At 56.0% G+C, this 11,385-nt stretch overlaps 1 protein-coding gene across 1 annotated transcript in view; it reads right to left on the reverse strand.

The window, feature by feature from the left end:
- CNGB1 (cyclic nucleotide gated channel subunit beta 1) overlaps positions 1-11,098 on the reverse strand; it is a 32,323-nt gene extending 21,225 nt beyond the window's left edge. The window contains exons 1-12 of the mRNA XM_050713184.1: positions 11,006-11,098; positions 10,686-10,743; positions 10,506-10,575; positions 10,257-10,386; positions 9,814-9,856; positions 9,523-9,604; positions 9,292-9,373; positions 7,088-7,127; positions 6,648-6,801; positions 6,449-6,524; positions 4,763-4,799; positions 1,139-1,313 (exon numbers count right to left, since the gene is read on the reverse strand). Coding sequence (XP_050569141.1) covers positions 1,139-1,313; positions 4,763-4,799; positions 6,449-6,524; positions 6,648-6,801; positions 7,088-7,127; positions 9,292-9,373; positions 9,523-9,604; positions 9,814-9,856; positions 10,257-10,386; positions 10,506-10,575; positions 10,686-10,743; positions 11,006-11,098 — 1,040 coding nt within the window. The remainder of the gene's footprint in view (positions 1-1,138; positions 1,314-4,762; positions 4,800-6,448; positions 6,525-6,647; positions 6,802-7,087; positions 7,128-9,291; positions 9,374-9,522; positions 9,605-9,813; positions 9,857-10,256; positions 10,387-10,505; positions 10,576-10,685; positions 10,744-11,005) is intronic.
- Positions 11,099-11,385: the final 287 nt, after the last annotated feature.

The following is an 11,385-nucleotide window of genomic DNA, read 5'->3' on the forward strand; positions in this document are numbered from 1 at the left end:
AAAGCCCACCGAGTTCCAATCCCCTGCCATGGGCAGGGACACCAGACCAGGTTGCCCAAAGCCCCACCCAGCCTGACCTTGAGCACTTCCATGGTGGGGCATCCACAGCTCCTCTGGGCAGCCTCTCCCAGTGTAGTGGCTTTACGTGGCAAGGTTTTGGTAGCAGGGGGCTGCAGGGGTGGCCTCTGTGAGTAGAGTTCAGAAGCTGCCCCTTGTCAGATAAGGACAAGTTTCAGCTGGCTCCAAAGGGACCCGCTGCTGGCCAGAGCGGGGCCAATAAGGGATGTTGGCAGCACCTCTGTGAGAGCAGATTTAAGAAAGGGAAGAAAACTGTTGCCTAACAGCAGCTGGGAGAGCTCAGCTGCCCACCACACCCAGTGAGAGAAGGGTGCTGGCAGCAGAGGAGGCTTTGTGGGGCTGGGGTCAGGGTTTCTCGGGGCCTCAGGTTGCTTGCTCCGAGTCTGCTGAGCCCAAAGCAGTGACAAAATGCCCATTGACCGCCATGGTACACAAATGCATCCTCAGAGGTAAAAGGCTCTTTTCATGAAGCACTGGTTCTGGAGAACTTCCCCATGGAGTGAAAGAGGAACATTAAAACTACAGAGCAATCCAGTATGTTTCAGCTTCGGTACAGCATACAGGTGTGCATGGCACCTGTTTCAGATGGAACACGACTTGTGTGGAAGATCTTGCACTGTTATGTCTCTGCTACCAGTCTGCTGTAACAACCTTTGTCAAGAAGAATCCCAAGCCATTTGGGAGTGTGCATGGAAACCTCTCACCTCTCTGCTGAAATACAGCCTGCCCCCAGCACTGAACGCACTGCATGGTCTAGGAAGGAGCTCAGCAAGAGTTTCTTTGGGCAGTAGAATGAACTATACAGAGAAGAATACAATCTCCAAATCCCATGACAAGTGGATGCATTGTTGATGGCAATGAGGTATAAACCCTCTTGCCTTAGGCCAAAATCTGCTTACTGGAAGCCAGGGAAGAGCCATACTTTAGCTGTCCCCTAAGGGCTTGCTGCAGCCGCAGTGTGCAGCAGCTGGTGTGTCTGTCCTGAGCCCCCAGCCCAAATCTCAAGGGCAATCGCAAGGAAAAGCAGCTTGCTCAAGCACCTGCTTCTCCCTTTTCCTACCTGGTCTCTTCTTCCTGAAGTTCCTCCTCTATGGGGGGAAGAGGACGACCCTGTGCCACCAGTTCAGCCATGCCAACCCAGGCCGTTGGCTCGTGAGCTACTTCATCGCTCCAGTCGTCATTGATGTCTTCCACAACTAGGTCTGTCTCCACAAGCTCCACAGGGACGATATGAACTGAAATGGGATTGGGGAAAGAAGCAGTGAAGTGAAAAGAGCCTGTTTTTGAGAGGTCTGGCCATGCCAAAACATTCTGGCTGTGTTGCAGCTGCTGCTCTGCGTTGCAGAGGTGCTGCCATATGGCAGGATTCAAGTGCTGCTCAGCCTGCACAGATCCATGCAGTACTGGTCCTTTCAAGTGGTGCCAGACGGATGCCTTGGGCACTTTTGCCAGAAGGAAGAAGAAAATTTGACATTTTGTACCAAGCATGTCCAAAGTCCCATGAAAACTGTACATATACTTGTATAGAGATGCCTCTGGACTTCCCTAAGCGTGTAGCAACCTCTGCCAGCGCTTGTCAGTAGGCCACACTTTGATTCTTCTTGCATATCAGTATAAGCAGCTGTGGGAAGAGCCTCAAGCCCCTCTCCTCGGGTCAATACTGGGGGCCAAGGCAGGTGCCCCCTCTAAGCCTGCAGTGAACAGCCCATGGGCCCTGGTACGGCAACGTGATGCACAGCCCTCAGCCCACACTGACTCCCTCTGTGATGCCCCACGCCTCCAGAGCTGACCCTGGTCCCTGCGTGTGGGGCAGCCCCAGGAAATGGCCCTGGTCAACGGTGCTACAGGTGCTGCTCAAGCTCTGAAGGCTGTTCTGAGGCAACAAGTGTGAGGATCTGGCCCTGCACAGGCAGCTCTCTGTGTACCCCACTATTCCACAGCATCACTGGGGGAGCATGTGGCTGGTGTGCGGCTGCCAGAGCAGCTGAGAGCAGAGGGCCCAGCTCAGATCTGCACAGACATCCGCTGCAACTGGTGCTTTCCTGCCTCCCAGGCCTCGCCATCCCTACCCAGTCCTATAGAAACAGGAGGAGGAAGTGCATCCACATAGTTCAAAACCAGTTTATTGTGGGGTCTGACTGACAGCAAAACTCGGGGGAGCTTACACGTCCCCAGTGAAGCTAATAGGAAACGTACAAATTTAAATACAGAAAGGCAGGAAGCCCACTCGTGGCATTGTCTGCTCTGTACCATATTTACCAAACCAGCTCTTCACCCAGGAGTGTTCGTCTGCCTTTAGCCCGCTCTCCCTACAACTACAGTTATTGTAACAAAGGAAAGGAACCACGAATACAGCTTTTGAAACATGCTGCAACTTTTTAATACATGCTATGAAAACAGGGCAAATACTAAGATGGTATCCTGATACCAGCTGGGCTCGTTATAAACACGGGCTGGGGCTCAGTAGGGCTGCTTGGCTCATCACTCATCATTAAGGCTACCTATGGAGTACTAAAGAGATGCAATGGGAAGGTCTGTACCAAACACCTGGCATTTAGAGGCTCCGGCCCCCTCCAGCCTGGCGTGCCCACACTCCCCAAGCCCACAGCCCAGAGCTGGAGGCAGCCCTTGGGCACTGTTCCCTGCCGGGACACTCCTGCTGCCGTGCTTGGTGCTGCACTGGAAGGGCTCTGGGGCCAAGCAGTGGCCGCTCGTGGTGAACTGACACACTCCTCCGCATGAGGAGGCCTTTGACTCCTGCCTGTTTGCCTAGAGGTTATTCTCCTGCATCTGCTGCTGCAAAACAGAACCCTTTCCACCCTCTGGGAGAAAACACTCAGTTAACGGGAGAAAAGCAATATGAAGCCGTTGTGAGTTTAAAGATCTTTATAATGTGATGCCACTGAGACAGAAATAGATTTAAAGAAGTCTGTAGGCTTCGGCCAGAGATCTCGGTGGTAAATATTGGCGTGCTGGGGGGGGGAGAGTGGAAGTTGAGAGAGCTGGGTGTGCTGTGGGAGGCTGCAGCGAGAGGTTTTCTGCCTCAGAGGTGCCCTGAGTGACGTTTGTCTGTCCTCACATAAATTATTGCACCCATCCGACAGACGTCAGTCCCAGCCCTGTACTGCACAATCAACAGCTTTGGTTGATGGAGCCAGCAAGGCCAAGAGAGAGCAAGGGCAGGACCTTCCTGGCAGCAGGGGCAGTGGCTATGCTGACCTTCCCCCAGTGGTCAGGGCTGGCCAGGGCCGGGTCCTGCTGCTGCTGTCAGGTGCAGGGAGTGGGGACACACAGCCTCGGGTCCCCGCGCCCCGCGGCCTGGCTGGCAAGGGTCTAGGGACCTTTTGCAGATTGCTTTTTGCTTTTTCTCCCCCGCTGTGCTTTCTCTGCGAGTTGGTCTCATTTGGTGGGGAAAGGCTGGCCCTCCACAGACTTCGTTTTCCGTTTGTTTCAGAGGCGCTAAGCCCCTTTGCCCCCTGAAACAAAAGGAGAAGGAAAACATTAATGAGTCTGTTGGTGGTTTGGTGCCAGAGCAGATCTCTCGCTCCCTCTGTTTGCCACATTAAGTGATTGGAGCTGCCACCACACCCAGACCAGGCATTAGAGCAGGCTGTACACGAGGGAAGTGACTGCCCTGCTCAAGCTGTGTGTCCTTCTGGCTCCCCTCGTCCTGCTCCACTGGCAGAGAAATGCCATCCCATGGGACTTCATGCACCGCAACCCTCCGAGGCAGACACTGCAGGCAGGAGCAGTGCTGCAGCGCGCTCCCGCAGGGACACGTGGCCTCTGCCTACAACGTACTGCTGCCCGCAGCACGGCCGCCTTCCCCTGGCAGCTCCCACTGCCCACCCAACATCCCCTCCAGGACCAGTAGTTGGGCAGCAGCCATGCGTGGCCCATCTGCCGAGGCCATGGCAGCTTCCCAGATGCTCTTCATCCTGCAAAGCAGCTGGCACGGCGCACAAGGCACCCCGGGGGCAATTCCCACGTGGGCTGCTCACCCCGGGCACGTCTCCTGTCCACGGGCAGGCAAGCAGCAGTGCAAAGCCTGCAGTGTTTCCCAGCAGTGCATACTCATGTCTAACATATCTAAACCCCCTGGCAAGAGGAGTTGGTTTTTCTCAGGTACCACTCTAGCCATATCCCACTAGGCTTTGGAAACACCCTTGAGTTCAGCAGCAAATGTGTACCATGGGTTAATGAAGGGCCAGATTTGAATTCACTTGTGCTATGTACTTTGGGCAAATCCCAGCAGCTCAGAAAACATCCTCTGGCACGACTCGAGCACAGACCTTGGTTGCAGCACTGATCTCACAAAGTGGGGTCCCAGGATGTGGGAGCCCCGGGCTCTGGGTGCAGCACCCGGGGGCAGCATTCCCAAAGCAGGAGCTCAGGCTCAGCAGCACAGCTCTGCAGCGGGGCTCCGAAAAGCTCCCCAAGTTGCCGCCCCAGGCCCCCCACACAGCAGTGGGCTTCAGCAAATCTACGGACTCGGATCTGCTCCCTGCTCTCGCACCACAGTGGCCTCTCCTGGCTTCTCAGGGGATTTTCAGACGCCCCCAAGCTGACACCCACAACAGACTGGGGCATAAAAGCTGCCAGCAGTCCCTCTTCCTGAACTGCCTGACAAACAGCCACTGTCCTCTGCAAGCTGAACAGCACGGTGGGAAGAGCAAGCACTTACTTTCTTCCACGGGGCTGAAGGCTGCCGCTGCTGCTCCCTGCCAAGAAGAAAAGTGAAACATGAGGCATGGTTGGCAGTGCTTCTGCCCCTTTCCCTGGACTCCCGCTGGCCGCAGACCCTGCTCTTGCCTCCAAGCCACAGCAACACTGGATCCCCAGCACCATGCTCAGCAGGAGCATTTTGGATGAAACAGGCATCCCCGTTCTGGTTATTTCACAGAATCACAGAATCGTCTAGGTTGGAAGAGACCTCCAAGATCATCTAGTCCAACCTCTGTCCTAACACTAACAAAACCTCCACTAAACCATATCACTAAGGACTACATCTAAACGTCTTTTAAAGACCTCCAGGGATGGCGACTCAACCACTTCCCTGGGCAGCCCATTCCAATGCCTAACAACCCTTTCAGTAAAGAAGTTCTTCCTAATATCCAACCTAAACCTCCCCTGGTGCAACTTGAGCCCATTCCCCCTCGTCCTGTCACCAGGCACGTGGGAGAATAGACCAATCCCCACCTTGCTACAGCCTCCTTTAAGGTACCTATAGAGAGCGATGAGGTCTCCCCTGAGCCTCCTCTTCTCCAGGCTGAACAAGCCCAGCTCCCTCAGCCGCTCCTCGTAAGACTTGTTCTCCAGACCCCACACCAGCCTCGTCGCCCTTCTCTGGACTCTCTCGAGCACCTCCATGTCCTTCTTGTAGCGAGGGGCCCAAAACTGAACACAGTACTCGAGGTGCGGCCTCACCAGAGCCGAGTACAGGGTGACAATCACCTCCCTAGACCTGCTGGCCACACTGCTTCTTATACAAGCCAGGATGCTGTTGGCCTTCTTGGCCACCTGAGCACACTGCTGGCTCATATTCAGCCGACTATCAACCAGTACTCCCAGGTCCTTCTCGGCCAGGCAGCTTTCCAACCACTCATCTCCCAGCCTGTAGCGCTGCTCGGGGTTGTTGCGCCCCAGGTGCAGGACCCGGCACTTGGCCTTGTTGAACTTCATACAGTTGGCCTCAGCCCATCGGTCCAGTTATTTGACCCTGCATGAAGCTTCATGGTGCTTTTGGTGTGAGAGCAGAATTGTTCCTGGCACTGGGTCACTGTGGCCCTTTTACCTTCAATGCCCCATGCAGTTTCTGTGGGACAGACGGGTTCTGCGGGCTTCAGGCACAGTAGTGCTATGCCACAGGGCTGGACCGGGGCACCAGGCTGCCCGCACAGCGGTGGAGGGAAGGGCAAGGCCTTGGAGGTCACTTTGGTGCCAGAGATAGAGAGGGCAGTGGCACAGGTGCTGTTGTTCCTCACCGTGGCTCTGAGGCTCAGCCTCCAGCTCCAGCAAGCTGGGGAGGCTGGCACCCCGTGGCAGCGGGGAGGTTGGGCTGGGTGGTGCGCAGAGAGTAAAGGAAAGGACAAAGAAAACCCACCCCAGGAGCTTTCTGGCTTCTCAGAGGGCAAAGCCTGTTTTTCATCAGCTGAACAGGTTGTGGGGGTTTCTCTTGTCCACGGAGCTGTGTGGCAGGGCACAAGCCCGGTGCAGCACAACACGCTCATGAACCCACCCCAAACTGCAGCGTGGGCACAGCCAGCAGGCCTTTGCACATTTGCCTGTCCCAGCAGCCCCTGCACCACATGGGACCCCCTGCCTTGCACATCGCCTTCATGTCCCCATCATCTCTATGCAGACTGCATACCTGTGTGTCCTGCTTCTCCCTGGTCACAGGCTGTGGCATCACCTTCTCCAGCCCCTGGACAAACCATCCAAACATGCTGCCGAGCAAAAACCCTTGTCAGAGCCTGTTTGTGGAGGCTCTTTGTTCCCACCACAGCCCTGCCAGAGGACATGAGCCTCGAGGAGTGCCTGCACCACGCAGTAGGTGCCACTGCATTTACCTGCTGCTGTCCCCAACCAGGGAACGAGGGAGGATGGTGGTCACAGGCTCTGACTGCCCGTCAGCAGCTGCTGGCTCCACTGTTCCCGGGATGCTCGGGGCAGCTGAAACACTTTCTTTCAACTTCGTCTGGGTTTTAGTCCCTTTTGTGCCTGCTCAGGTTTATTCACAAAGAGAAGGGGGATAGGCAATGCAGCGATCATCTTATAGCCTGCTGGGGCAGAGGACCAAGCAAAGAAGGGTCACCTCCCACAGCAGAATGGGCTCTGGGGACCTCCCTGGAAGCATCTTCCCTGGGGGCCCAACCTGGGATGAGGACATGGGCTGCTGGGGGGCACACGTGGGGCTGAAGTACCACGGTGCTCTTGGCAGCCCAACAGGGGGTCCCAAAGACCAAGCATCGCAGCAGGATGGGACAAGGGTCCCCTGAAAAGGGCTCACCTCCTGCCGCAGCTTTGTGCCTCTCCTCCTTCGGCTCTGGCTGCAGAGGGACAGAGAGACAGATGGATGTGGCAAGGTGCTGTGTGCTGTCCCATGCCCCCCCCCCCGGGTCCCAAGGAGACTCCCCATGCATGGCCCTGACACACAGGGGAAGGCAGTGGCATGTGGGGATGCAGTTGGCCAACAGCCCCTCGCTGACGTTCCCCTCTCACCAAAGCAACTCATAGAATTATAGAATCATAGAAGGTTTGGGGTTGGAAGGGACCTCAAAGATCATCCAATTCCAACCCCCTGCCATGGGATGGGATGCCACCCACTAGATCAGGTTGCCCAGGACCTTGTCCAACCTGGCCTTGAACATCCCCAGGGATGGGGCATCCACAGCTTCTCTGGACAGCCTGTGCCTGTGCCTCACCACCCTCTGAGTGAAGAATTTCCTCCTCATCTTTAAATCTCCCCTCTTTCAGTATAAATCATTCCCCCTTGTCCTGCCATTAGTCTGCCTGAGCAAAAAGTTGCTCTCCGTCTTTTTATAAGCCCCCTAAGTAATGAAAATCTGTAAAAAGGTCACCCCAGAGCCTTCTCTTCTTCAGACTGAACAGCCCCAGATCTTTCTTCATAGGAGAGCTGCTCCAGCCCCCTGATCATCTTCGTGGCCCTCCTCTGCACCCGCTCTAACAGCCCCACATCCTTCTTGTGCTGGGGGCTGCAGACCTGGACGCAGGACTCCAGGTGGGGCCTCACAAGGGCAGAGCAGAGGGGGACACTCACCTCCCTCCCCTGCTGCCCACTCCTCTTTTGATGCAGCCCAGGATGCAGTTGGCCTTCTGGGCTGCAAGCACACACAGCTGGCTCGTGTCAAGCTTTTCATCCACCAGAACCCCCAAGTCCTTCTCTGCAGGGCTGCTCTCAATGAGTTCTTCTCCCAGCCTGTCCTCATGTCCGGGATTGCCCTGACTGAGGGGCAGCACCTTGCTCTTGGCCTTGTTGAACCCCATTACGTTCATATGGGCCCGATTCTCAAGCTTGTCCAGGTCCCTCTGGATGGCATCCCTTCCTCCTATAGTATCAACTGCACCACTCGGCTTGGTTTCATCTGCAAACTTGCTGAGGGTGCACTCGATCCCACTGTCTCCAACTCTGCACATCCCGACACGCAGCCGGCAGGCACCATGACGCCTGCAGCCCTCAGCTGCAGCCCCATTTCCTGGCAAGGACCATTCAGTGCATACCCCAGGGCTGCTCCTGCAGGTGCAGGCACTGGTTGGACCCCGCAGGTCCTGTGTGGGTAGCACCCAGCAGCACCCCAGCTGCCTTTTTTGCTCTCCTGGGCTTTCCCTGCCCAGGTCTGTGCCCAGGAGCACAGGATGATGCAGAGCCTGCTCCTCTTTGATCTCTGCCCAGCTACACTTCACAGCAGCGTTTCTCACTTGCTTTGAAGCTGGCATGCTGGGATGGAGATGTTTCTGCCAATGACTCCTGCCTTTCAATAGAAACCTGTTTATTTTTAATCCTAAAGCAGTTTATATGTTGAATTTGCCCTCCCTCCCTTTCTTCTGTCAAGACAATGTTTGGCCTGAATGGGCTGTTCTCCCCCAAAGCAGCAGGAAAACACATCAGGGTGGAACCAAGCAAGGCTTGCAGAAGGAAAAGAGGCTCTTTATGTCTCCCTGCCATCCCTTCCTGAGCCACAAGTCAGTCTTGTGCCTTGCTTCCCACGCCCTTCAGCTTGGAAAGGGGCCCTTTGTCCAGCAGAGCCCCTGGAAAAACTGTTTTCTTCAAAGCATGAGGTAGTGCATGTAACGCCAGTGGTGGGAAAGGCGGGGGTGGGCCATAGCAGGGCCATGGCTGGCAGGAACTGGTTAACTGGGCATTGGCACACCCCATGCCTGTGCCGTGCGCTCGAGACCAGGTTTGAATACACCACTTTGTGAGCACTCTATCAAAGGAGGTATTCTACCCCTGTGATAAACCAAGATTTCCAGGGAGAAGCTTTAAGGAATCTCAAGAAAAAAAAATGCTTAGGCAACATCACAAAAGCATGACAGGAGCAGGGGCCTCCGAGGTTTCCCTGGCTCCAGGCTTCCCTTTGCAGTGGGAAGGGAGGGGCTGGGGGAAGCTCTCCCCCACCATCTCGGGAGATGGGAGCTGCAGCGCCACAACAGCACACCAGTGCCCACAGTGCCCAGCTGGGCTGTGCTCACCTCAGGCTTTTTCAGCATCTCCGGCTGCGGCACCATTCTCTCGAAGCCCTGCACCAGCCAGCTCAGCACACGTGCTCCTGCCCTGCAGGGAGAGTGCAGCACTGTCAGAGCTCACCCTGCATCCCACAACCCGCAACCTGCATCCTGCATCCCACATCCCGCAACCCGCATCCTGCATCCCGCGTCCCCCTGCCCCTCTCCCCCACTGAGGCAATGTCGCACGGAACCCACCAGTCCTCTGCACCCGTGTCCAAACCGGCCTCCGTCTCGCAGCCATCTGGCTCGTCCTCCTCCGGGTCGAAGGGGGTTATCTCTGCAAGGAGCAGGGAAGGGCAGCTGCAGGGAGCAGGATCTGTGCTCACCTTGCCAGAAGGGAGCTGGAGCCGGCACTGCTGCGGGCCCCCAGCCCCTCTCCACACACCCGAGGGGCCAACAGCTCCAGCGCCAGCTGGCCAGAGGAGGTGGGGAGTTCCAGAAAAGCCCCCAGGGTGCCACAAGCTGTGAGGGCCCAGCTCCCCTTACCCAGAACATCCTCTTCTTCATCCTTGAGGACCTGGACCTCCGTCTGAAAAGGCAAATAGAAACTGTTACCAACCCACCAGACAAACAAGACTCATCCCAGAGGACAAGGAAAGATGTCTGCCCTTTCCCTGAAGGTGGGTGAAGGCAGAAACCCTTGCGGGGCAGGATTAGTGCCTGGAGATGGGCCCATGCTCCCCGTAAGCACTGGGAGGGTGATGGGAAGAAAACCAAAATGTTAAAAAGAAAAAAATGAAATGAAATGAAATGAAATGAAATGAAATAATATAATGAAATAAAACAATAAAATGAAATGAAATGAAATAAAAAGAAATAAAATAAAATAAAATAAAATAAAATAAAATAAAATAAAATAAAATAAAACAAAACTAGAAGCTGGGATGTCAGGGAAATATACCAGACCATTTCCCAGGTCTGTCACCTACCTGGTCAGGAACATCAATGCTTGTCTCGAAGCTCCTCCCGAGTGCCTGCAGCGTCCCTGGGGCATGGACTGGCTGCGGGATCACCTTCTCCAGCCCCTGGGAGAGCCAGGAGAGCACACTGCCCCCCACGCTGCCAGGGGAGAATCGTGTCAGGCCAGGGGTGGCTGGCAGCAATGGAGGGCTCCCCCTTCTCCCTGCATCCAGCCCCAAGCTGAAACTTAAAATCCATGGAGGGTGCAAGCACAATACCTCTCAAACACCGATGTTGATGCGGGGACCATCTCCTCAGGCACTGCAAATTCCACCTTCTTTTCAGTTTCTTCAACACCAGCAGGAAAAAGAGGAAGGCTCCTGTCACCACTCTGCATGCATGGCAGGAGAGGTTGTGGGTGGCAAATGAGCCTGCGTGTCCCCCGCCGCGGGGCTTACCCTGCGTGCGTGTGCTGTCTGCAGCATCCCTGGGGCTGCTGGCCTTCCCTGCTGGCACCTGGGGTGATGGGCAGGAGGGATGGCTTCAGGACAAAGGCCAGGTGATGGCATCCCTGGCTGTGCTTCCCCCCGCCTCAGCCGAAATTAGGCTGCAAGCCCTGGCTCTTAGCATCCCCCCGGCTGCCTCCCAGCAGCCCAGGGGCACATGCTCTGGCCCCCATCCCTCCCAGCTGCAGAGCGTCCCCAGATGCTGGGGCTGGGCGCAGAGGTAAGGGGCACCTCCCCGCTGCCCCCGCTCCCCCAGCTGTGTCCCTGCTCACCTTGGCTGGCTCCATGACCGGGGCCGGGGGGCTCTCCTCCATCAGGCACGGCGCGGGGGGCTGGGGAACCACCCGCTCAATCCAGCCCAACATCCCTGCGCCCAGTGAGGACAGGGCTCCGTCCGGAGACCTTTCGAGCAGGTCCTTGTCTTCCTTCCTTCTCCCACGTCCTGCTTGGTAAATGCAGCGTTGCAGCACAGCCAGACCAAACCCGTCTCAATGCCACGACCCTCATCGTTGTCACAAGCCAGCTACCCCCTCTATTTTAAGCTCACACACTCAGCAAAACTTGCTGTTCCCAAATGTAATCACGCATTTAGTTTTTCTCAGCTTGCACATTGGTCCTGCAGCACAATCCTCCACAGCTAGGACTGTACAAT

Source organism: Cygnus atratus, chromosome 12, assembly GCF_013377495.2.
Source record: "Cygnus atratus isolate AKBS03 ecotype Queensland, Australia chromosome 12, CAtr_DNAZoo_HiC_assembly, whole genome shotgun sequence".
Classification (NCBI taxonomy): Eukaryota; Metazoa; Chordata; class Aves; order Anseriformes; family Anatidae; genus Cygnus; species Cygnus atratus.